Source organism: Chiloscyllium punctatum, chromosome 8 (assembly GCF_047496795.1).
Source record: "Chiloscyllium punctatum isolate Juve2018m chromosome 8, sChiPun1.3, whole genome shotgun sequence".
In the NCBI taxonomy this organism is placed as follows: Eukaryota; Metazoa; Chordata; class Chondrichthyes; order Orectolobiformes; family Hemiscylliidae; genus Chiloscyllium; species Chiloscyllium punctatum.
Window position 1 is genome coordinate 40,911,161 of NC_092746.1, and position 27,707 is coordinate 40,938,867.

Consider the following 27,707-nt stretch of genomic DNA (forward strand, 5'->3'; position numbering starts at 1 on the left):
TTTGTGTGGAGCTGCAGAAAATGGAGGAGATACTAAACGAGTATTTTGCATCAGTATTTACTGAAGAAAAGGATATGGAAGGTATAGAATGTAGGGAAATAGATGGTGACATCTGAAAAAATTTCCATATTACAGAGGAGGATGTCTTGAAATGCATAAAAATGGATAAATCGCCAGGACCTGATCAGGTGTACCCGAGAACTCTGTGGGAAGTGAGGGAAGTGATTGCTGGGCCTCTTACTGAGATATCTGTATCATCGATAGTCACAGATGAGGTGCCAGAAGACTGGAGGTTAGCAAATGTGGTGCCACTGTTTAAGATAGGTGGTAAGGACAAGCCAGGGAACTATAGACCAGTGAGCCTGATGTCGGTGCTGGGCAAGATGTTGGAGGGAATCCTGAGGGACAGGATGTACGTGTATTTGGAAAGGCAAGGACTGATTAGGAAAGGTCAACATGGCTTTGTGCTTGGGAAATCATGTTTCGCAAACTTGATTGGGTTTTTTGAAGAAGTAACAAAAGGGTTGATGAGGTGTGATCTATATGGACTTCAGTAAGGCATTCAACATGGTTCCCCCTGAGAGACTGGTTAGCAAGGTTAGATCTCACGCAATACAGGGAGAACTAGCCATTTGGATACAGAACTGGCTTAAAGATAGAAGACAAAGGGTGATGGTGGAGGGTTGTTTTTCAGACTGGAGGCCTGTGACCAATTGAGTGCCACAAGGATCAGTGCTGGGTCCACTACTTCACGTCATTTATATAAATGATTTGGATGTGAGCATAAGAGGTATAGTTAGTAAATTTGCAGATGACACCAAAATTGGAGGTATAGTGGACAGCGAAGAATGTTACCTCAGATTACAACGGGATCTTGGTCAGATGGGCCAATGGACTGAGAAGTGGCAGACAGAGTTTAAATCAGATAAATGCGAGGTGCTGCATTTTTGGGAAAGCAAATCTTTTCAGGACTTAAATACTTAATGGTAAGGTCCTAGGGAGTGTTGCTGAATAAACAGACCTTGGAGTGCAAGTTCATAGCTCCTTGAAAGTAGAGTCGCAGGTAGATAGGATAATGAAGGCGGCGTTTGGTACACTTTTCTTTATTGGTCAGAATAAAGTGGTTAGCACTGCTGCCTCACAGAGTCAGAGAGCCGGGTTCAATTCCCGCCTCAGGCAACTATCTATGTGGAGTTTGTACATTCTTCCCGTGTCTGTGTGGGTTTCCTCCGGGTACTTCAGTTTTCTCCCACAGTCCAAAGATGTGCAGGTTAGGTGAATTGGCCATGTTAAATTGCCTGCAGTGTTAGGTTGATTAGTCAGCAGTGAATGTAGGGGGGGGTGGGTTGCTCTTCAGAAGGTCAGTGTGGACTTGTTGGGCCGAAGGGCCTATTTCCACACTGTAGGGAATCTAATCTAATCTAATATTGAGCACAGGAGTCGGGCTGTCATGTTGCGGCTATACTGGATATTGGTTAGGCCACTGTTGGAATATTTCTTGCAATTCTGGTCTCCTTCTTATCGGAAAAATGTTGTGAAACTTGAAAGGGTTCAGAGAAGATTTACAAGGCTGTTGCCAAGGTTGGAGGATTTAGTTTACAAAATCACGAGGGGCATGGATAGGATAAATAGACCAAGTCCTTTCCCTGGGGTCGGGGAGTCCAGAACTAGAGGGCATAGATTTAGGGTGAGATGGGAAAGATATAAAAGAGACCTAAGGGGTAACTTTTTTCATGCAGAGGGTGGTGCGTGTATGGCATGAGCTGCCAGAGGAAGTGGTGGAGGCTGGTACAATTGCAACATTTAAAATGCATTTGGATGGGTTTATGAATAGGAAGAGTTTGAAGGGATATGGGCCGGGTGCTGGCAGGTGCGACTAGATTGGGTTGGGATATCTGGTCTGCATGGACAGGTTGGACCAAAGGGTTTGTTTCTGTGCTGTACATCCCTATGACTAAATGTAATCCAACTTAAATCTACCAAACTTAAAAACATCTTAGGTTCACAATGCTTGACCTTTTTTTAAAGTGAACCTGGATAGTTCTGTTAAGATCCCAGTAGGGAGAACTGTAAACCAAAATAACCAAATCTCTAACTGACCCAAAATGAAGCAACAAAGCATAGAATCCTGTTATGATTTGGAGATGCCGGTGTTGGACTGGGGTGTACAAAGTTAAAAATCACACAACACCAGGTTATAGTCCAACAGGTTTAATTGCAATTATAACCTGGTGTTGTGTGATTTTTAACTTGGAATCCTGTTGGTATTTTCTACTTATAACACAAATCAGAATCTATATAAATGAAACATGAATTAACAGTCAAATGATATATTACTAACTATAAATTACAGATCAAACAAAATCTCTCAAGAGATTCTGAAATGTGGTTCTTCAATCTCACAGTCTTTTTAACTTGGTTTTTGAATGACGTTGTCTGATTTTCCTCACTCAACGAATTGGTCCTGTGTCATCTGTAAAAATATCTCTTATGAACCAGAATCACCCAGAAACTGTCATCACCTCAATAACACCTCGACAGAACACCCTTAGCTAGGTTCATAAGAGTCTTGACATCACAAATTTCCCAAACATTTTCTAAGTCTGTGAACAAATCTTGCTACAAGAAGCCTAGTTAGTGCAAACTTGAACGTGATTTTATGGGCGGCACGGTGGCACAGTGGTTAGCACTGCTGCCTCACAGCGCCAGAGACCTGAGTTCAATTCCCGCCTCAGGCGACTGACTGTGTGGAGTTTGCACATTCTCCCAGTGTCTGCGTGGGTTTCCTCCGGGTGTTCCGGTTTCCTCCCACAATCCAAAGATGTACAGGTCAGGTGAATTGGCCATGCTAAATTGTCCGTAGTGTTAGGTAAGGGGTAAATGTAGGGGTATGGGTGGTTTGCGCTTCAGCAGGTCGGTGTGGACTTTTTGGGCCGAAGGGCCTGTTTCCACACTGTAAAGTAATCTAATCAAACTGATAAAAGCCCAATTCATAATTTCTGTTCTTACCACACCTTCAGCTTTTTTTTAATTTAAAATGGTACCGCACACACAGACATAGCTCCTTGTAATTGTGCCTCCTAATTTTTGTCCTTCCTTCTTTGCAACAATAGTTTGTTTGTTCTGTCACTTGACCAGATGCATCTTAAAAACTTTGTTCCTGTTGGTGCTTCTTCCAGGTTCAAGGTTGTCAGGTCACATGGACTAGCACTTCTTAACATACTTAACAAGAAAATTACAACTGTTCCTTTTACAACTGATGCAAGCTCTCACATGTTCGTTCTAAACATTCTTAAAAAAAATTAAGAATTTTCTGACATGTTCACAAGATTACAAACTCTCCTCCCATGTTGCTTAATGGTCAAATGTTGTCACACTGTTTATATTAACTAGTGGAACCATTTACTGTAGGCCCATAGTATCATTCTTCACGATATGGTTGCACACTTACTAAATCAGAAGGTTAAGCTCAACCTACATTCCAGAAATTTGAGCATAATTGATTGTAGCACAGTACTGAAGCACTTCTATTGCATATTATATTAACTTGAGATTTAATGGCCCTCTTAGATGAGCACAGAAGATTCCATAAGATTATTCAAAGAGCAGCAGGGGAATTCTGCTGATGTTCTCACCAATATTTATGTATTCACCAATATCACAAATAGATGATGTGATCAGCAGTTCATTGCTGATTGTGGAACCTGGCTGTACACTGATTGCTGCTATACTTCCTTACATTCTTCCCAGTGATATTTCAAAAGTATTTCAATAAGTATAAAGTGTTTAGGGAATTACAAGATCATGAAATGTACATGTAGTTTTACCTTCCAGTAAGTGAAAGAAATCAAATTATCTTTTCACGTTGCAACAAATTATAAAGAGCTTTACTTTCCATCTGTCAATGCTACACAAAGCAGAATACTCAAAACTGTTCGTGAAATAAGTAGTGAATGTATTCTACCTTCAAGCACGGACGTCTGTTCACTTGATCACAGCACAAGTACAAATGACTAGAATCATAGAATCCCTACTGAGTATTCAATATACTAATTCGATATATAAATAGAAACCAGAAAAACCATGCAAACAACAAAATTACTGCAGATGATAGGTGAAGAAACCAAATCACATATTTTCATTTGAACAGGATTTGCAGCCAGGAATCAGCCTCTAAAATTTTCCACCAATTAGTTGATGACACAGAGTCATATGAGTCATAGACATGTACAGCACAGAAACAGACCCTTCGGTCCAATTTGCCCACGCCGACCAGATATCCCAAACTAATCTAGTCCCACTTGCCAGCACCCGGCCCATATCTCTCCAAACCCTTCCTATTCATATACCCATTCAGATACCTTTTAAATGCTGCAATTGTACTAGCCGCTCATGATTTTCTAAACCTCTATAAGGTCACCCCTCCGACGGTCCAGGGAAAACATTCCTAGCCAATTCAACCTCTCCCTATAGCTCAAATCCTCTAACCCTGGCAACATCCTTATAAATATTTTCTGAACCTTTTCAAGTTTCACAAACATCCTTCTGACAGAAAGGAGACCAGAATTGCACACAATATTCCAAAAGTGGCCTGTCTAGCCACAACATAACCTCCCAACTCCTATACACAATTCTCTGACCAATAATTGTTGTTTAATGTAGGACTCGTACCAAGAACAGAATGTGGTCAGCAAATTTCGATGTTCCAAATTAAATAGTTCTATATTTTCTTCAATTTAGATTTTCTTCTAGCATTTTGTTTTTAAACTTACAGCCATAATTTCTAGTAATAAACTTTGAAAATCTCCCCAATTTGTTGTTCACAGGACAGGTTGTCAAACATGCTTATGCTCTCACTAACAATCACAAAGTAAAAATGACTATATCTTTCACTTTTAATTAATATTTTAGAAAGAGCTGATTAAATACTTCAGCCGTACACAAAATTAATGTAAAAGATGAACTACTTTTAAAAATGTTTTTAACTGCGTAGGACAATTTTGATATTCCACATTGACATCCATGCTTAAATATTGTTTGGATAAGTGTATTCTAGGAATTCCCAGATATGACATCGATGTCAGCATTTTCATCTTATGCAGGTGAAATGCTAAGTGTGCAGGTCATTATGCTTCTGAAAGCAAAAGAGTCTGCAGTGCACGCACATTCATTTTTGGCTAACCGTTTGAACTAGTGTCATGAAAGCAATGGCTTTAAATTATAAGCTCTTAAATTATACCACTGTGGAATCACAGTACTGTTGTATCACAATGTGGAGGTACCGGTCGGTTGGCCTAGGGTGGACAAAATTAGAAATCACACCATCAGGTTATAGTCAACAGGTTCATTTGAAATCACAAGTTTTCAGAGCATAGTCCTTTCATCAGGTGAAGTGAGAGGGTAAGCAGACTTGAAACCCTAAATCTGATTTTTCTTCACTAATGCCACTACACCTGCTTAGAGCCCCCACCCCACCAAGTAGCCCCTGCTCTTGCTCCTGATTTATAGCATCCGCAGCAGTTTCAGTTTTTATTTGACTGGAATAACATGATTGGTATAACTGTCCATGCTGGGAGTCTAACCAAAGTAATAAGTAATCCAAGACTGTACAAACTAATTAGGGGAGATAGATCACAACAATTTATCAAAGTGATGGTGTCAAAAAAGGACAGCAAGGAAGACTTTACAGGTGCAGACAAAAGCAAGGGCAGGGGTTGCTGGAGGGTGCTCAGTAGGTCTGGCAGCATCTTTTAAGAAAAGTCAGTTAATGTTTCAGGTCCGGTGATCCTTCCTCTGGTTTATCTTCATAGATGCTACCGGACCTGCTGGGCTTTTCCAGCAATTTCTGTTTTTGTTTCATGTTATTCCAGTCACTTGGTTTGTCTCCAGCACCATCGTGTTTTTTTTGTAATTATCTCTCTGCCTCATTTAATTGGATTTAAAATCATCTCTTCGCATGTTATTCAGCTGTGACACTTTTACTCACACCACCGAAACTCTTGGTCACCTACAGAAACTTTTTATTTGACACTGCACTCAGACTACTTGTGTGATCTTTTGATCTCACTACCCATACATTCTATGTTCTGTATGCTTCCCTTTCACTTCACTTATCGAAGGGGCTACAGTCCAAAAGCTTGTAGTTTCAAATCAACTTGTTGGGCTATAACCTGGTGCTGTGTGATTTCTGACTTTGTTGTATCACTATCAAATCAGAAGAACTGACATGACAAGTTCTGTTATTAGTTGTGACAAACAAATATTAGAATTCATTTATGTACTTAGATTCATTTATCTGTGATTAAGGTATTTGATTTTTATATTTTTAATACCAATTGTTTTGGATTTTTGAATTTTGAACTAGTGACATACAGTGTTTGTGCATCTGAAAGGGGTTAAATGAACTTGAGAGCATTTCTGTGGCCATTGTCATTTCAGTTTTAAAAATATTCTGAGATAGTTCAGGGAGGCTAATGGGCATATGATTACACTGGGAAAGTTCAGAAGCAAAAGTAGTGAGCAGTGTGATGCACTGGACTTTCACACAGAAGATTCCAGGAATTTTGGGAGGCTTTGGAGAAACACCATAGTTTTAAAAAAGTGCTTGTTATTTTCAGTTTGGGGCAGCTTAGAGTGAAGAATGATGTTAGAGATATGTGCTTCAGAAAGTGCATAGGGCAGTAAAGTAATAAAGGAGAAAGATTGGAACCAAAGAGCTATATAAAGAAAGTAACATGCTTTCATGATAAGAAATCTGAACATACCAAAGCCAATGATGGAAATTAAATGGGAGACTACTTACAGTAATAGGAATGTTTAACCAATCTTCTGAAAAGGAGTCATCAGGAAGTAACATCACGATCACTAGAAAAGTAGTATTAGACAAACTAATGGGGCTAAAGGCAGGTAAATCCCCCACCCCTAATAACTTGCATCCTAAAATCTTAGAAGAGGTAGCTAGAGAGATAGTTGATGCATCGGTTGTAATTTGTTCATGCTGTTTATGTGGAAAATGGATTAGCTATAAAACAACGTTACAGATTCAATCCCGAGAGATTAGCTCAGGTCAAGGTAGAGATTAGTTCACGATGGATAACGACATTATTGAATTAAGTCATTGTAGCTTGAGTTCATGATGATGAAACTTGAGAACTCAAAAGATTCTGTTTGATTATCACAGTCAGCATGGTAACAGAAATGGACTCATTATTCAGAGACTATAAGATTACATTGAATGAAATGAACACGCACGATTTGTCACAAAAACAGACTGACAAAATGACACTAGAAAGTTTGTTGGCTTATACTGTGTTTTTTTGTGACATCAGACAGACTTTAGCAATGCAAAATAATGTTACTTGAAAGCAAAAATGCACTAAAGTTTCAACAACTAATAAATAAAGTCACCAATGAACTATCAATTGTTATTTATATATATATATATATATATATATATATATATCAACGATTTGGTTGTTTTTGCCATACATGGGCAGAACTATTTGATTGGCTTCAACACGCTAATTTGGTTATACATCTGGCTAAACGTGAATTTGATAAGGTAAGATGATTTATCTGCATTACACTGTGGGACTAGACCAAGTAGCATCTAGAGAAGTGAAAATACAGGCTATTTGGTATTTTCCCTTGCCTAGGTCAAAGCATGAAATTTTGCATAATTTTGGCATGAGCGGATTTGATTTCAAGTTCTTCCAAACTGCAGCACATACATTTGCATCTTTAACAGAATTTTTGAAGGCAGAAAACAGGAATACTACAAAACTCAAATTGCCTTGGAAAACTTGAAAGTTGGGTTGACAATTGCACCATTTTTAGTTGCACCTAATTGTGGGAGGCCATTCAAACATTTGTTTGGAGGCTGGTTAATTGTAAAATGGAGATTGAACAGCTTGCCAGTTATTTTTCAAAGAAACTGACCAGAGCAGATATGTTCTTCAGCATTGAGTCTAAATTGGGCTCTACGTCATTTTGAAATATATAACAGCAGCAACGTAGAAAAAAACATTATTAATACAGACCACATTCTTTTGACTTCTTGGAAAAATTCTGGGACTTTACTATCTGTCACGACTTTTTAAAATCTGTGTTATATGTAAATAGTTTGGTTTGTTCTAGTTTATTTTCATTTAGAGTCAGAGAGATGTACACCATAGAAACAGATCCTTCAGTCCAACTGTCCATGCAGACTAGATATCCCAACCCAATCTAGTCCCACCTGCCAGCATCATGCCCATATCCCTCCAAACTCTGCCTATTCACATACCCATCCAAATGCATTTTAAATGTTGCAATTGTACCATCCTCCACCACTTCCTCTAGCAGCTCATTCCATACACGTACCACCCTCTGCGTGAAAAAGTTGCCCCTTAGGTCTCTTTTATATCTTGCCCATCTCACCCTAAACCTATGTCCTCTAGTTCTGGACTCCCCAACCCCAAGGAAAAGACTTTGTCTATTTATCCTATCCATGCCCCCCATGATTTTGTAAACCTCTATAAGGTCACCCCTCAGCCTCCGACGCTCCAGGGAAAACAGCCCCAGCTTGTTCAGCCTCTCCCTATAGCTCAAATCCTCCAAATCTGGCAACATCCTTGTAAATCTTTTCTGAACACTTTCAAGTTTCACAACATCTTTCCGATAGGAAGGAGACCAGAACTGCATGCAATATTCCAACAGTGGCCAAACCAATGTCTTGTACAGCCTCAACATGACCTCCCAACTCCTGTACTCAATATTCTGACCAATAAAAGAAAGCATAGCAAATGCCTTCTTCACTATCCTATCTACCTGCGACTCTACTTTCAAGGAGCTATGAACTTGCACTCCAAGGTCTCTCTGTTCAGCAACACTCTCTAGGACCTTACCATTAAGTGGATAAGTCCTGCTAAGATTTGCTTTCCCAAAATGCAGCACCTCACATTTATCTGAATTAAACTCCATCTGCCACTTCTCAGCCCATTAGCCCATCTGATCAAGATCCTGTTGTAATGTAAGGTAACCCTCTTCGCTGTCCACTACACCTCCAATTTTGATGTAATCTGCAAACTTACTAACTGTACTTCTTATGCTCAAATCCAAATCATTCATGTAATTGACAAAGTAGAGGACCCAGCACCAATCCTTGTGGCACTCCACTGGTCACAGGCCTCCAGTCTGAAAAACAACCCTCCACTACCACCCTCTGTCTTCTACGTTTCAGCCAGTTCTGTATCCAAATGGCTCGGTGTCCCTGTATTCCATGAGATCTAACCTTGCTAATCAGTCTCCCATGGGGAACCATCTTGAATGCTTTACTGAGGTCCATTTGGATCACATCTATTGCTCTGCCCTCATCAATTCTCTTTGTTACTTCCTCAAATAACTCAATCAAGTTTGTGAGACATGATTTCCCACGTACAAAGACATGCTGACTACCCCTAATCAGTCCTTGCCTTCCCAAATACGATGTACATCCTGTCCCTCAGGATTCCCTCCAACAACCTGCCCACTACCAAGGTCAGGCTCACTAGACTATAGTTCTCTGGCTTGTCCTTACCACCCTTCTTAAACAGTGGCACCACGTTAGCCAACCTGCAGTCTTCCAGCACCTCACCTGTGATTACCAATGATACAAATATCTCAGCAAGAGGCCCAGCAATCACTTCCCTAGCTTCCCACAGAGTTCTAGGGTACACCTGATCAGGTCCTGTGGATTTATCCACCTTTATGCATTTCAAGACATCCAGCCCTTCCTCCTCTGTAATATGGACATTTTGCAAGATGTCACCATCTATTTCCCTACAGTCTATATCTTCCATATCCTTTTCTACAGTTAATTCTGATACCAAATACTCATTTAGTATCTCCCCCATTTTCTGCAGCTCCACACAAAGGCCGCCTTCCTGATATTTGAGGGACCCTTTCATTCCCTAGTTACCCTTTTGTCCTTAATGTATTTATAAAAACTCTTTGGATTCTCCTTAATTCTATTTGCCAAAGCTATCTCATGTCCCCTTTTTGCCCTCCTGATTTCCATCTTAAGTATACTCCTACTTCCTTTATACTATTCTAAGGATTCACTCGATCTATCCTGTCTATACCTGATATATGCTTCCTTCTTTTTCTTAACCAAACCCTCAATTTCTTTAGTCATCCAGCATTCCCTATACCTACCAGCCTTTCATTTCATCCTAACAGGAATATACTTTCTCTGGATTCTCGTTATCTCAATTCTGAAGGCTTCCCATTTTCCAGCTGACCCTTTAACCTGCGAACATCCACGCCCAATCAGCTTTTGAAAGTTCTTGCTTAATACTGTCAAAATTGGCCTTTTTCCAATTTAGAACCTCAACTCTTAGATCTGGTCTATCCTTTTCCATCATTATTTTAAATCTAATGGAATTATGGTCACTGGCCCCAAAGTACTCCCCAACTGACACCTCAGTCACCTGCCCTGCCTTATTTCCCAAAAATAGATCAAGTTTTGCACCTTCTGTAGTAGTTACATCCACACACTGAATCAGAAAATGTTCTTGTACACACTTAAGAAATTCCTCTCCATCTAAACCCTTAAGGTCTTACACATAATTAACTTAATTTCATTGTTAGCTACATTTTTTGGTGTTTTACAGTGAAAAAATATCTAACAGGCCAGGCCTCAATCTGGGATCTGTCCAGTAATAACATCTGGGATTAATAGTTAATAATAAGAAACGTCTTTGTCCAAGCCTGTCCCAGTCCTTCTGAAGTTGAAACTTGGCACCTTTATCAAAAAAAAGAGATTTGTGAAACCTTCAATTATCCAAATTCATTTCTTTGGCTATTCAGGAGAGACTGCAATTGTTTGTTTACAGCATGAATCAATGGCAACTTGTACTTTACATGCATTACTAATCACTTTGAGGTTCATAGGTTATGAACTGATAGCAATTACTAAACTGTAATTTGCCTATATTAAGTTTGATTTGATAGTTTGGGGAAACTTTCATTGCAAAGCTGCTGAATGCATCATAAATTGCACCTTAAATCTAGGACATAATAAATCAATAATTTAAACTTCGACACTTGGAAAACATGCAAGGTAAGTGGGACTAGAATTTGGCAAATCACAAATGTCACAAAAATATTCAGCTCTGATGCTTTGTTTCAGACCTGTATCAGATTTCTACATCAACATCAATTTTTCTTTCTTCATTTGTGATTAAAAATGGCTTTGTTCCTTTCAACTGTTCTATTTCTTTTGAAAAAAACATTAACAAAGATCTATAGCTCTGTCTATTTAGAACAATTACCTTAAAAAATATTTAAGATCATGGAAAGATTGACTTGTGAAGTGTATCTGACCAGCAGTAATAGCAGTTGTGAGCAATTTGTATCCTACTGGCCTCAATTCACATCTGATATGTATCAGATCTCCCTATTCCACAAAGTGTAAAAGAATTACTAATGCTTTTAAAGCATTTTCACTCCCATCAGTTTGTTTCCTTCAACATAATTATTTAAATAGTGTCCTTAGAATTGATACAGATTATATTTTGAACAATGTATTTATAGTTTTAATCACATTCAAAATTTGGGAGCAATTTTACTTTAAGACATCTAGTCAAATTTTCCCTACTTCTGTTTAAACATAACTGATTAACCACAGTACCTCATAATTCTTATTCTGTGTCAAAAAGCCATCACTTGTTCCTTCTGTTTTGACATTTTTTTGACTAGAAGGTCTATTTTTTCTTCGAAATCTTTTATCGTCTTCACTTGCACTGCTGGTGTCTTCCTCATCATCAGGATTGCCATCTTCACTGTCACTGATATCATCATCTTCACCACCACCCTCATCACCATCATCATTATTTACACCTTTCCCTTTCTTCTTCCCACTACAAGGTCGCCAGTCATTATCATCTTCACTATCATAATCATCAAAACCATTCAACTCTTCCACGGATATCATATCCAACATTGTTCTCTTTTTACGCAAATTCCATTTCTTTTGTCCATCATTTGATTCATCTGGCCCAGCATCATCCACTGTTTCCTTAGTTTTCTTCTTACTAGCTTTGTTTTCAGTTTGTTCTTTGATGTCAGAATCAGGTTCTTCTGGCTGACTGTTTTTGCACTCAACTTCTACTTTGCCATCAGAAGAATCCTTTTTCTCCTGTTCAGAGTCCTCTTCACTGCCATTTTGTCCACCTTCACTCTCTGAGGCTTCTTCACTATCCTTACCAGCACTCTCTCCACTCCCATCAGAATCTGTTACAAAAGCAATATTAAATTTTCTTAGTACAGTTAAACAAGAAGATTAACAAATATTTGATGTCATTAGAAAGTTTATATCAAAAGATGCATTGAGAGAATTATTTGTGTTGATCAGCTTTTATAAATTTTATAATCTAGTTTAGTATTGCCGTAGAATGGTCCACTAGAGTCGATCCTACTAAAATGCTGTGGATGAGTTAGTAATCACCGCAATAGAATAGGGCGGCACGGTGGCACAGTGGTTAGCACTGCTGCCTCACAGCGCCAGCAAACCCGGGTTCAATTCCCGCCTCAGGCGACTGACTGTGTGGAGTTTGCACATTCTCCCCGTGTCTGCGTGGGTTTTCTCCGGGTGCTCCGGTTTCCTCCCACAGTCCAAAGATGTGCAGGTCAGGTGAATTGGCCATGCTAAATTACCCGTAGTGTTAGGTAAGATGTAGGGGTACGGGTGGGCTACGCTTCGGCGGGGCGGTGTGGACTGGTTGGGCCGAAGGGCCTGTTTCCACACTGTAAGTAATCTAATGTAAGTAATCTAATCTAATCTAATCTAATTCTAAGAAAGGAGAGATTCTGTGGTGTGTATATACATCTATCTAGCAGTCCAAGTCATCACACTCCATTGATCAGAAAAGTGCAATCTATACACACCAAAGTTTACAAAGTCTTTTTAAACTATTCACAGTAGTAACAGAAGCTAATGTAATAACAGTATAAGTCACCTCAAAATATTAACATAATTCAATAAACAAGCTTATAAATCAGTTTACACTTGAAATTTTGGGAAGGAGGAAAACCCTGTATTACATATACATTACAATTTCAACAAATATTTTCAAAGGTTAAACTGATGCTCATCTGTTGTGTTCTATGCCACAGCATTATAAGCTAATAATAGCCACAGAAAAAGAGACACCATTATTCCATCAGTGGTGAAAGTGGTATTGCACCAAAATGGGAAAATCAGCAACACTGTTGAAGCTATGGACATAGCTTTACTGAGTGAAACTATCAATTTAAGACCTATTATAGAGGCAAGTCAGTCACTTATCAGGTCTTAAATGTTTTAAAAATGACTTAGTTATTTAATGAAGATTTTCTAAAGAAACTTATCCAGGCAAAATCAGAATCTGTATTTTCTATTCCCAAATGCTGATAGATCAGCTGAACATTTCATCATTGCTCAATTTCCTACAATCCTCACTCTACATGCACTAGAATCTATAGTTTGGTGTAGCATCTTCTTTCCCAGTGGTTTACCAATGTGTAGCAGAGTCATTGTAGATGAGAAAATCATAGATTCAACTTCTCAAGTTAAAGATTAAAATCCAAAGTTATCGGTTTTCAGAAAAATACATTTAAACTCTCACACCTTACTATTGTCTACCAGTTCAATTTAGAAATCATGTAGATTTGTATGTAAGATCGTGACTGGATAACTGTAGGTTCAGTGCACAATCAAAAAATCTGCAAGCATCATTATCCTGAGTTTCCAAAGTATGAGAAACTCATCAAGTATACACCACCAATGAAACAGTGCCCCAATAAGGAAGTCTACAATTTCAGATAGGGACAGAAATAAAATAAACAACATAATAAACACAAAATACTCACCTGAAGCATCTCCGACTTCAAAATCACTGTCATCTGAGCTGTCATAATCTAGAGCTTCCAAGAGAGATGTTGCTAGTGTCTTCACTTGTCTCTTCTTTGGACCACGCTCAACTATGTAAATACAAAGTAAAACGTATTCAGTAATTACAAATGGCCACAGATACCTATAACTCCTAAAGTTAACATATGTACGCAGGGCAGATAGACAGAAGCAAGAACAAGATAGTGGGGATGAAGGTGGTGCGGCGAAGCTAAGATAAAAAGGAATTTATATTCACTATTTCCTATTAGTAAACTACTGCCACCTGGCTCTTCTATCCTAAAACTCTCTTCCTTCTGTTTTTCACCAGAAATCTCCACAAAGAATCACAAGGAGAATGTGTATAGGGTGTAAGCAGGCAGGGAAAGAGTTAAGTGCTGAGCTTTGTAAAACAAGAGGTTCTGCTGAGCATGACGCAGATCACATAAGAACTTACAGTTTACAATGGGGTGTTAGAGGCAAGGGTAATGGGTTAACGAGGTGGAAAGGCATTCATTATGTGAAGCCATTTATTCATTTGTTACAGCAGATGGCTTAATCTTTACTACTGATGCTCGCTGATTGTAACAGTCACTCATTTAATAACTATGTTGTGTTATCTGGATGCTCCTCCCTGTAAAATGACCATATAATTCATTCTCTGCTATTCCATAGAAGACCATGAACTCATGCCGCTATGCACATGGGCAATTGTTCTCTTTTCCTCCAGGGCGTGGAATAAAGATGAAGGAGGTAGAACTATACCATGTCTCTGAGAGTTTTGCTTCAACTGAAGGGGAGAAACAGGACAATAACAAGGCCTTCACACTCTCTCTTATCCTGCAAATATTTATCCTCTGATTTACTGTAAACTTGGAAATCTGTTATAATTGATTCAATCCAGGGCCTGCAATGATCCCCTAAGATGAAATTACTTGACCTGCATTTATAATAGCAAACAAACTGCAACACACTTCCTCGAAGACTGCACACAATGGCAAGTAAATGCCACGATGAAAAGACACGTTCTGCACAAAAAAAAATTAAGGAAAATACTTTGGAGCTATCAGGCAGAGAGACAGAAGATACAGAAAACAACTGGAATCTTTTTAAAGTAGATGACAGTTATAGCTTAGTCAAGAAACTTCTTTACATGAGGTCGAATCAGTTCTTGCTACTCAAATGTAATCTTTCAGTAAACCTGTTAAGTAGTCATCTTATGACTTGCTTGGAAAACACCTTTGACAAGTATTCACATCAATCAAACATTATAAGGTGCATAACTTCACCCACAGACTGGAAGTTCATTGGATGAAACATTAATTTTACTTTTAAATTCAACTTGAGTTTCTGCACATTGCTATACGTATTGCATCAAAAGTTCCTGGATGTGGAAAAATTTCTACTACTTTGTAAAATGAACTGAAGAAATGTCAGCAATGAGATGTCTGTTCATTTAATATAATAGTAGTCTTACATGGCATGCATTTCCCATTATGGTCTAAAATGCATGTAGAGAAAAGAAATTAAGTGTCAATGTCACTTTCATCATTACAGTTGGTACCATGCAGTATGAACTCAGCATATGTTACTTTTGACCCTAGTCAGGAAACTGGCTTGGTAGATTATATTTAATTTGTGTTGATTTTAACAATGTGGTCTCTCACTATAAGTATAAGCTCGCAATGTTGCAGATTTTGTTTTGTTTTAATAATAAGATGGATGGTTATTACAAGAGGAACATAGGTAAAATAAAATAACCTAAACAACCTACTTACAATACAAATTCAAAGATTTTATACATTTGGTGAAAGTATAATCCCATTAGTCCCAGTATACTCCTTTATAAATGGAAAAGAAACAGCTTTTGTAGGACTCAAAACATCCTATTTAGAGTCCTTACTGATTTTTTTTGTTATTCTTGGTTTATTATTTTATCAATTTGAAGCTGTGATGGCTTTTGGACTGTTTCTAATAGCTGGTGTTAAAACAAAAACAGACCAAACAAACTTCTGGTTTATTCATCAGGTCAAATTTGGAAGTTGATTGCAAGTTGGTTTCTGACCAAAGTTCTGCAGATACTTTATCACCAGGGAAAAGCATCAAGTTTAATAGAGAGAGTAAAAGTTAGCCATTAATAAGATCAGTATCTGGGAATTGGTTGCAGCCAGTCTGGAAAAGACCTTATACTCAAGCACCTGGCAAATTTTGAATGGTAACTGGGACAATTTGTCTGTCAGAGAAGGGCTAGAGTTAGAACTGTGTTTTGGACTATGTTTTCTATGTAAAAAAAGTCTTGAATGCAAAGACAATACATACGATGCCGGTTTCACATGTAATCCCATTTAAATCATGTGTTGTAAACGTTAGTCCTCCAGTCTTCTACATTTGCTAGTATGTGCATTATTGCAACTGCCAAAGGCACACACAACTATTTCATCAACTATTTAAACGAAATATTCAATGTCAGAACATTTCTGTTCATCCACTACTGAATGTCAGATAAGCAGTCCAATAATTAACACGAGTGAAGGAATCAAGAAAGGTGTGTAGTAGTAGACCTGGATGTCACTAGCATACATACAAAAGACACCAGAATACTCTGTTCCAGAGTACAGTCAACTCTTATAGGCAAGAGTTATCTGAATGATCCTTGTTAAAGTTAGTGTGACTGCAAGTGAGGCAGGTGTGGAAACTGAGAAGGTACAAGAGGAGAAGCCTTAGCCTTTCCAAGTATCCAAAAGTTCTAGATTATTGCAGTTTATATTGGAAAAAAGGCAAGGTCTGAAGGTTGGATAAACAAACTGATTGCAGCATTGCCACGCAGGGAGCTTTTCAAGGGGGAGTAATAGAATAGTGTTGTTTGTTCTCAGGGACCAATTTATCAATAGGACAGATAAAGTTCACTGTAGTCAAGAGTCCAGAAGTTGCATGCCCAACACTATTTGAGTCTGCTCTGTCATTCAGCATAATCATAACTAATCCTGCAACTCAGTACCTTGTTCCCACTTTGTCCGCATACCCTCTGATCCCATTAGCTCTAAGAACTGTTTCCAATTCCAGTTTGAAAATATTCAATGTTTCAATATTCAATTCCACAGGTTCACCACTCTCTGGGTGAAGAAATTTCTCCTCATCTTAGTCTTAAATAGCCTACCCACATCCTTAAACTGTGATCCTTGGATGGAAATTGGGAACATCCTTAATGAGTTTACCATGTCTCATTCTGTTCGAAATTTATAGTTTCAGGAGATTCTTTCCCTCATTCTTGTAAAATCCAATAATGAGTATTGTCTTAGCCAATCCAGTCTCTCTTCATAAATCAGTCATATCACCCCAAGAATCAGTCTGAGAAATCTTCATTGCACTCCTCCATAGTCAGTACATCTTTCCTCTGATAAGGAGACTGCACATAGTACTCAGGTATGGTCTCACCAAGTCCCCCTGTAATTGCATTAAGAGCTTACAATGGAAGGGGAAGGTTGAAATTATCATGGTCTATTTGGATACCACTAGGAAAGTGGTCCACATAAGGGATTATGAGCAGGTAGGATTAAAATTAAAAGTAGAACAAAAATAACCTACAAATTATTACTTATGCCATGAACAACTTGACAAAGGGTAAACAGAGTTGAATGAGTGGATCAATGAATTGTGTTCGAAAAAAGGGTTTCGTTTACTGGAGCAAATGCCCATGACTGGGTAAAATGAAAATTAAGATTGCATCATTGGAACAAACATCTGAACCATGCATTGACTGGTGCTCTGGCAAAATGTAAAACTAGGCTGATAGAGGGAGCTGTCAAATAAGTAATGAAGGCAAAGGATCCTCTGAAAAGAGATGTGGTAAAAGTAAGAGAAAGGCAAGGCAATAAAGTAATAACAATATGGATAATGGTAACCAAAGTGTGGAAAGAAGGGACTGAGCGTATAAACGTAAGAGTGCAGCAGCAGATAAAGCAGAGTATACAAGAGTCACAAACTAAATATGCTGTGGCATTTGTAACAAAACAAATGAATTCACAGCACAAATCAAATCAATGTGGACGACCTGACAGCCTTTTCACTGACGGGTGCAAATTTACGGCCGGAATCTAAATATTTAAGGTTGTATAACATTACAGAAGAACAGAAAGCCAAAAACAGATGGCATGGAGCTCTGTTAATTGATATATATAAGTGCAATAATGTTTGATAATGTTCGAAAACAAGTGTGTGAATGACGTTGGGTCAAATAAAAAAGAAACCGCAATGGTAGGAAGCAGTTTGCTCCCAGCAGAGAGGGCCAATTCTCTCACTTTCACATGCCTAAACAACATAACGGGATATAAAATGAAGCAGAGCAAGCTAGTGGACAAAGACACATCCCTCCCCGATACACTCAGTGCTTTCTATGCTCGGTTGGAGCAGAATGCAAGCGGCGCGGTGTCACCTATTCCAACAGTCCCGGATCCACCTGTTCCCCAGTCACCATTGTAGATGCCAGATCAGTTTCTGAAAATCAACACAAAGAAAGCAATGGACCTGGACAGAATCCCCAACCAAGCACTTAGATCCTACATGGACAAGCTGCCAGAGGTGTTCACTAACATCTTCACTCCCTCCCTCCTACAAACTTAAGTGCCCACCTGCTTGAGGACCACCATCATCCCAGTACTGAAGATTACTGCCCAGTGGCTCTGACCTCCATAATCATAAAGTGCTTTGAAAGACTGGTCATATCACACATCAGCTCTATCCTCCCAGCCTTCCTTGATCTCCTGAAATTTGCCTACTGATGTCACAGGTTCACAGCCGATGCCATTTCTCAAGCCCTGAACAGATCCTTGGAAGAAAGTGAAAACTGCAGATGCTGGAGACTCAAAATTGAAAAGTGTGGTGCTGGAAAAGCACAGGAGGTCAGGCAGCATCCGAAGAGCAAGACAGTTGACATTTCAGGCATAAGCCTTTCATCATAACCCCTCATCCCTGGAACATCTGGACAACAAGGATACCTACAACAGACTCTTGCTCATCGACTACAGGTTAGCCTTCAACACCATTATCCCCTCTAGACTGATCTCAAAACTCCGTGACCTAGGTCCTGCAACTGATCCTCAGCTTCCTGATCCATAGGCCACAATCAGTGAAGATAGAAAACTGCACCTCTTCCACGATAATCCTCAACACTGAACACCAAAGCCCCTCCCGAAGAATGCATTCTCAGCCCCCTATTATACGCCTTGTACACCCATGACTGTGTAGCTAAATTCCAAACAAACAGCATCAACAAGTCTGCTGATGACACCACTGGGATAAGACAGATATCAAACAATGATCAGTCAGAATACAGAAAGGAGACAGCGGGCTTGGTGTCATGGTGCAATGATAACAACCTCTGTCTCAACGTCAGGAAAAATTAAGAACTGATCACTGACTTCAGAAAGAACGGAGGAGAACACGCCCCATCTACATCAACAGAATGGAGGTTGAGGGGGTCGACAGCATCAAGTTTCTGAGAGTGATTATAACAGACAACCTGTCCTGGATTTCCAAACATAGATATGATGGTCAAGAAGGCACAACAATGCCTCTTCTTCCTCAGGTGGCTCAGGAAATTTGGCATGTCCATAAGGATCCACACCAACTTTTCCAGATACACCAGCGAAAGCAAGCTACCTGAATGCATAAAGGCCTGGTTAGGCAACTGTCCTGCCCAGGACTGCAAGAAACTACAGAAGGTTGTGTCCACAGCCCAGACCATCATGGAAGCCAACCTTCCATCAAGTGACTCCATTTACACTTTTCTTTGCCACAGAAAGGCTGTCAATATCAAAGAACCACCCGACCCAGTAATTCTCTCCTATAACCTCTTCCATCCGGCAGAAGATACAGAAGCTTGACCGGGAAAGCAAATCTTAGCAGGACTTATACACTTCATGGTAAGGTCCTTGGGAGTGCTGCTGAACAGAGAGACCTTGGAGTGCAAGTTCATAGCTCCTTGAAAGTGGAGTCACAGGTAGGTAGGATAGTGAAGAAGGCGTTTAGTATGCTTTTCTTTATTGGTCAGAATACTGAGTACAGGAGTCGGGAGGTCATATTGCGGCTGTACAGGACATTGGTTCGGCCACTGTTGGAATATTGCGTGCAATTCTGGTCTCCTTCCTATCAGAAAGATGTTGTGAAACTTGAAAGGGTTCAGAAAAGATTTACGGGGATGTTGCCAGGGTTGGAAGATTTGAGCCATAGGGAGAGGATGATCAGACTAGGGCTTTATTCCCTGGAGCTTCGGAGGTTAAGGGGTGACCTTATAGAGGTTTATAAAATCATGAGGGACATGGATAGGATAAAAGTGACAAAGTCTTTTCCCTGGGGTGGGGGAGTCCAGACCTAGAGGGCATCGGTCCAGGGTGAGAGGGGAAAGATATAAAAGAGACCCAAGGGGCAACTTTTTCACACAGAGGGTGGTACGTGTAAGGAATCAGCTGCCAGAGGAAGTGGTGGAGGCTGGTATAATTGCAACATTTAAAAGGTATTTGGATGGGTATATGAATAGGAAGGGTTTGGAGGGATATGGGACGGGTGCTGACAGGTGGGACTAGATTGGGTTGGGATATATGGTCGGCATGGACGAGTTGGACCAAAGGGTCTGTTTCCCTGCTGTACATCTCTATGACTCTATGATCCTAAGTGTACCAACGGGTTCAAGAACAGCTTCTTCCCTGCCATTATTAGACTGATGAACGGACTCTCCAACTTCAAATAATGGTGATCTTGCTTTGTGCATCTCCTGTACAGTGTAACTAGTATGCCTCACCCTATCCAAGCACGCTATGATCTGTATGTCCGTGTTTATTATGATCTGCCTGTCCGGCTCACAAACAAAGCTTCTCAATATACATGTGACAGTAAGTTAAATCAAAGCAATTTACACTCATGGTAGATCCCTTTTTCTCTTTCAACACCATTTGCAACCTCTGTCTTTTGCACCGAGCCACTAGACTATTTGTTCCCTTTGCTCCAGTCAAAAGTATTAAAGTCCAGAAAGAGAAATCTTTACAAATGTGATAAGAATTAAATAGAAATTAAACATAGAATTGATTTGGAACCTGGATGCAAAAAAGGTGATCTTGGTCAGTTCCAAGAAGATAACATTTTTAAACAGGTCAGAAAATAATTTGGAACAGACTGAAGTGCATCATTTCCAAGAAAACATGAGATTGCTGTTAAGTATATGGGAGATTCATTGCAGTATTTAAGGATGAAGTGCTTACATTGTTAAGTCGTAGTTGGGGGTATGTTGATTTGCAGATGTTTTGTCCCTTTCTAGGTGACATTTTCATGCTTTGGAGCCTCCTGTGAAGCAGCGCTGTACTGTATCTTCCGGAATTTACTTGGTTCAGTTTTTGCTGCTTCCGGCTGCTTTTTGTAGTGGCAGTGGCTGACTCCACTAACAAGGACATTGGCATAGATCCAATTTAACGGCCATTACAATTAACAACCCCGGAACCAGCAACTGGAAGCAGCAGAAACTGAACCAAATAAATTTCAGAAGACACAGTGCAGCAGTGCTGCACCAGAGACTCCTAAGCAATGAAAATGTCACCTAGACAGGGGACAAAACATCTGCAAATCAACTTCCCAGTTCAGTGAACATATCCACAACACGACAAATGGCACCCGAGGTACAAATCTTTGCACAAACCTGGAATACGGTTAAGTTTATATTAAACACATTAAGGAAATTAGTTTAGCTCTGATTTCAGATTCAAAGTTTCAGTCTGGATAAACACAAAGCACTTCAGAAGGAAAAAGTTTTTCTCCGAGCAAAAGAACAGAGTTTTGTTTTAGTACAGTTCAGGGAAAAAAAAATCAACGCAATAGAATTGGTTTCTCAACTCCGGAGTTTCTAAGACAGGACAGCGGTGATAGAAATCATCAAACTGTTTTTAATGTAAAAGTTCCATCAGAATTATGAAAGGCTTGTAGCAGTAGACCCAGAAGAAATCATAAAACAAATTATTAGTAGTTCAAGTGTATAAAACTGGAAAGCATAAATTAAGTACAGAATTAAGAGACTGAGATAATAATGACAGCAGTCTGGAATTAAATAACTGTAAAAGGATCATGTTGGGAATCAGTATGTGACACTGTTTTGCTGCTTGTTTTCAACATAACTGCAGTATATATGAAGACAGCTTTTTGTTTGTTTTTATTTTCTCATGTAATAAACATACGTTGTGTTGTTAAAGAAGTTTTGTTTGCATCTTTCGGTGACCAATCACTGCAGTGAACAAATGCAGAAATTAAACATATCAACTATCAATTCAGGTTTTATTCAGAGATCTGGCTTATCCAATATTACTATCAGCTGGAATCATAACCAGGTGAGAGCAGTCACACCCAGCTGAACAACACTGAAGAAGGCTTGCAAGACAATGGCGTGGCGAACAGTGTAAATGGCTGCTGAAAGGTTGAGAGGACGAAGAGGGAAAATTTAACAATGTCACAATCATGTGGGATGTCATTTGTGAATTTGATATAAACTGAGTGTGCTACAGCTAAACAGAAGCTTGATTTGAAGGGATTAAAATATGACATTTTGGGAAAAATGGAAATGTATTTTGAAGGCAATAAGTTTAAAGACTTTGGAGAAAATAGGAGGCTGGAGATAGAACAGTAGTTAACAAGGGCAATAGAGGCAAATCTTTCCTGAGGAAGCATGATGGCTGAAGATTTAAAGGCAAGAAGGGCAACTGGAGAGAAATGACTATTTACAATGGTGGATAAAATGTGGGCCATCTTGAGAAGTAGGTTATCAGCAGTTGGAATAGGACCAAGAAAATCTGAAGGGGGAGGTGATAACGGGATGAACTCAGAAGGTATGAGGGAAGACACAAAAAAAACTTCCAAAAAACGTTACTTCAAGTTTCGAGCCAGGGAAAGAGACTTGGTCACGTGATCACTTGTAAAGGAGAGTTGCAGCAGATGCAGTTGAAAGAATTTCATGAACTCCTTGCACTTGCAAGGAGGGCATATAAGGGACAGGATTTTAAGAAATTTATCCACATTACAATTATCCATCATTCATTATCCTGTCAATTTAGCATGACAGACGGGTCTAAAATATATCGAATGCAACGGAGATCTTCTCATTGTACTGCCTAACTTGTGCATTGTCATCGTTTTGTGTTTTTAGATTCCAATGAACTAATCACACAGCTTGCTGCTGTTAAATGTGTTGACATATATTGCAACATTACTTATGAATAAAATTGATCTAAAATAAGTCTCATTCTGAAGAACAAAATTTAGACTTAAATTAGACTTAGAAACGTACAGCATGGAAATAGATCCTTTGGTTCAACTCACCCAAGCGGACCAGAAATCCCAATCTAATCTAGTCCTATTTGCCAGCACTTGGTGCATTTCCCTCTAATTCCTTCCTACTCATATACCTATCCAGATGCCTTTTAAATGTTATCAGCGTACCAGCTCACCACTTTCTCTAGCAGCTCTATCCATATATGCACCACCCTTTGCATGAAAAAGTTGCCCCTTAGATCCCTTTTAAATCTTTCTCTCTCACCTTAAACCGATATCATCCAATTCTGCATTTTTTTCAAGTGGACTCATTGTCTCCAGTCCACTATTATATCTTCCTGAAATCTGAGATACAATGCCTTAAAACTGAGCAAAAAGGTTTACTCAAGGATAAACTCTTGAATTAAATCTTTCAATATGTTCACATCTCATCTTGAAGATAAATCAAGCCAAGTACAATACTGTATCATTAGTGATTGACAGTTTTACCCATTTGTTTAAGCTGGAATTTTCATACATCACTGCCATTTAAAGGCAGAAATGTGCAATTAGTTAACATCCATCATACAACTGAGGACATTCCCAATTAAGCTCACAAACTTGATGCCCCAGTTACACACACAATTATTGATTAGTCATTACCAAACTTTTATGTAAATAAAATTTGCATAACAGAAAAAAATCCAATTGCTGAAAGTCTGAAATAAAAATCAAAAGTGTGAAATACTGAAGTCATGCAGCATTATTACGGACCGAAAGATAAGGTTGACTTGCAGGTTACTAAGCTTATTCAATTCACGATTTTGAGTGTTGAAAAGAACCTAATCAATGAATGTTCGTACCCTGAGTGCAAGAACATTCCAAACCCATCCAATTAACCCTTCCCAACCGATCCATTAAAACACATACATCATAAAATGCACAAAACAAGGCTGCAAAATGCTAACAATGCATTTGTTGTGTATCTTCAATGTATTGAAGAAATATTACAATACACAAAGCTTTAGTGAAACAAAGACGATTGGTGAGGGCAGAGCGGTAGATGTGATGTATATGAACTTCAGTAAGGCATTCAGCAAGGTTCCCCATGGGAGACTGGTCAGCAAGGTTAGTTCTCATGGAATACAGGGATAACTAGCCATTTGGATAGAGCTGACTTAAACGTTGAACACAGAGGGTGGTGGTGGAGGAGGATTGTTTTTCAGACTGGAGGCCTGTGACCAGTGGAGTGTTATAAGGATTGGTGCTGGGTCCACAACTTTTTTTTATCATTTATATAAATGATTTGGATGTGAACATAGGAGATATAATTAGTAAGTTTGCAGACGACACCAAAATTGGAGGTGTAGTGGACAGCGAAGAAGGTTACCTCAGATTGTAATGGGATCTTAATCAGGTGGGCCAATGGACTGAGAAGTGGCAGATAGAGTTTAAATCAGATAAATGCGAGGTGCTGCATTTTTGGAAAAGCAAATCTTTTCAGGACTTAACTGCTTAATGGTAAGGTCCGAGGGAGTGTTGCTGAACAAAGAGAGATTGGAGTGCAAGTTCATAGCTCCTTGAAAGTAGAGTCGCAGGTAGACAGTATAATGAAGAAGGCATTTGATATGCTTTCCTTTATTGGCCAGAGAATTGAGTATAGGAGTTGGGAACTCATGTTGCAGCTGTACAAAACATTGGTTAGGCCACTTTTGGAATACTGCATACAATTCTTGTCTTCTTCCTATCGGAAGGATGTTGTGAAACTTGAAACGGTTCAGAAAAGATTACAAGGACGTTGCCAGGGTCGGAGGATTTGAGTATAAGGTGAGGCTGAACAGGCTGGGGCTGTTTTCCCTGGAGTGTCAGAGGTGACCTTATAGTAGTTTATAAAATCATGAGGGGCATGGATAGGGTAAATAGACAAGGTCTTTTCCCTGGGGTGGTAGAGTCCAGAACTAGAGGGCATAGGTTTAGGGTGAGAGGGGGAAGATATAAAAGAGACCCAAGGGGCAACTTTTTCACAGAGGGTGGTATGAGAATGGAATAAGCTGCCAGAGGAAGTGGTGGAGGCTGGTACAATTGCAACATTTAAAAAGCATCTGGATGGGTATATGAATAGGAAAGATTTGGAGGGATATGGGCCGGGCAAGTGGGACTAGATTGGGTTGGGATATCTGGTCGGCATGGACGGGTTGGACCAATGGGTCTATTTCAATGCTGTACATCTCTATGATTATGACTTTATGATCTGCAATCCACCCACAGGGTAATAGAAATAGCTTTAAAAAGAGTCACATATATGATCAGAAAACCCAAAGAAATGCAACTTTTGAAGTTATCAACACAAGCAGAATGGGTCAACCGATCTACTGTATGACTGTACGACAGGGAGTTGCACAATTTTCGCAACTTATGGTTCATTTTGCTGGCGCCCTTAGTCCCATAACCCTACAACTGGTCGAACGCTAACTCTGTTACTCTTTTCCAAAACGTTGCGGGAGCTGCTGCACATAGGCAGCAGACAAAAGGGCAGGCAGTGTTTCTTACTTGCTACCTGATGAAAGCAACTGACTCGAAATCATAACAAGCGCCTGATAAAGCAGCCGCCCGTCCGCCGAAGGAGCTGTGTATAATTTTCCACGCCGCCAGCAGTGACAGGAGGAGCCCGGTCTATCCGTGAAAACCCAAGCTCAGCACCTACAGGCCTAGCCTGGCCTAGGGCCCACACAATGCTGGCCCTTTAACGATCACCACACAGACCCATCATGCCGGGATTTACTTCCACAGGGCCGCCAGGCGCCCAGGATCGCGGCTGTTTTTTTTGTTGTTTTAATTACTCACACATGCTCTTCACCGCCATATCACTTTCCTCCTTCCCGGACATAACGGCTGCGTCTCGAGCTCAGGCTCGCGGCGATCACCAGCATTCCGACGTCAGGACGTTTACCGGGGAGATGGGGCGTCGCGCATGCTCGGGCTGACTCGCTCATCTCAGCAGTCATGTGGAGGAGCCAATCTTGGACTGGGTTGGATTCCCCTTCCTGAGGAAGGGGCTTATGGCCGAATCGTTGATTCTCCTGCTCCTCGGATGCCGCCTGACCTGCTGTGCTTTTCCAGCACCACGTTCTCGACTCTGAGCTCCAGTATCAGCAATCCTCACTTTCTCCAATTTTTAAAAATCATCACACAACTTTAGGTATAATCCAACAGGTTTATTTGGAAGCATTAGCTTTTGGAGCACAGCTCCTTCATCAGGTAGTTGTGGAGCAGGACCACGAGACAGAGGATTTATAGCAGAAGAGCAGGAATTGAATGTCTGTGTCGTATGCGCGATCTTCTTGGAGATCATCTCCACTTTGAGCCAATTAGGGGTGTTGATGGCAGCCATGAGGTGGAAGGGCCAGTTATGGACTGGGGTAGACCTTTGCTCTAAATTCTGTGTCTTATGGTCCTGCTCCCCAACTACCTGATGAATGAGCAGTACTCTGAAAGGTAGTGCTTTCAAATGACTATAACTTGATATTGTGTGATTTTTAACATTGTCTCAACTGTCACAGTCCTGAACGATGAAGGATTTTGTTGTCACATATTTTACAGTAAGAATACAATAATATAGTGAAAAGCTTTCATTTGTGGCCACGATCGAGTGCCACTTTGAATCATTTAAGAATGTGAGAAACAAAACTCACATTAATAAATTTCAGTCCGAGTCAAATTCTGAATCAGCGAATTTTATTGATACGTATTTGCAAGATAAGCACCTCGATCTGAGGGTTACATTCTGATTTATGCTGTTCAACTGCGTCTCTCGGTCCTCCCCTTTCACCCCATTGGTTAATTTTGCTGTAGCGCATAGCCTATCACAAGCTCTAGCTTCACTCCACCTTTGTGTAGCTTCTCTCTGCCTCTGTTTACTTCTCCCATTACTCGAAGCCTGTCGCCCCTTACTCTTATTTATCTCATTCCTTGTATGCGACTACCCTAGCATTGTTTGCTGTCTTTGTGCGATCATCCTGCCCAACTAAGTTCCATCCATTGGCCACATTCCTCCTGAGACTGGCACACTATTCTCCTGTTACTGGTACATCCCGCTACACGGTCACTCTGTCCTATTAGTCATAGATAATTCTACCTGTTTTTGCTTCTGTTGTTTTCCTATGCCTGGTACATCCTGCTACATGGTCGCTCTGCCCTATTAGTCATAGATAATTCTACCTGTTTTCACTTCTCACTGTTTAGTATTTGCATGCGCAGCCTAATTTTATAATGTAAGGTTTTGCAGAAGCAACACCTGTTCCCTTATTCTGCACAATTTTAACCCTATACCTTACAATCCCCCCCTTTTCTTCTTGGCTACTAAGTGTTGTCTTCTGCATTTGTCTCATACGTTGCCTTCCAGTTCGCTAGCATCATCCCTGAGACTTCATTTATAGTGGCTAATTCCTTAAGGCCATCCAGCCCCTCATTGTTCAAGAGATTGAGTCCTTCTGCCTGATTACCTTTTAGAGGCATTTGTTTTGCCAAGGTCGTCTTA

General features: G+C 39.9%; 1 protein-coding gene across 4 annotated transcripts in view; it reads right to left on the minus strand.

Moving 5' to 3' along the window:
* The window catches only part of phf14 (PHD finger protein 14), a 229,117-nt gene extending 202,961 nt beyond the window's left edge, over nt 1-26,156 (minus strand). For all 4 annotated transcript variants that reach the window (XR_011961314.1, XM_072575405.1, XM_072575406.1 and 1 more), the window contains exons 1-3: nt 26,015-26,156; nt 13,870-13,980; nt 11,651-12,252 (exon numbers count right to left, since the gene is read on the minus strand). Coding sequence is in view for 3 of the 4 variants with exons in the window: in XM_072575405.1 (XP_072431506.1) it covers nt 11,651-12,252; nt 13,870-13,980; nt 26,015-26,057 (756 nt within the window). In the remaining variant the exon portion in view is untranslated. The remainder of the gene's footprint in view (nt 1-11,650; nt 12,253-13,869; nt 13,981-26,014) is intronic.
* Nucleotides 26,157-27,707: the final 1,551 nt, after the last annotated feature.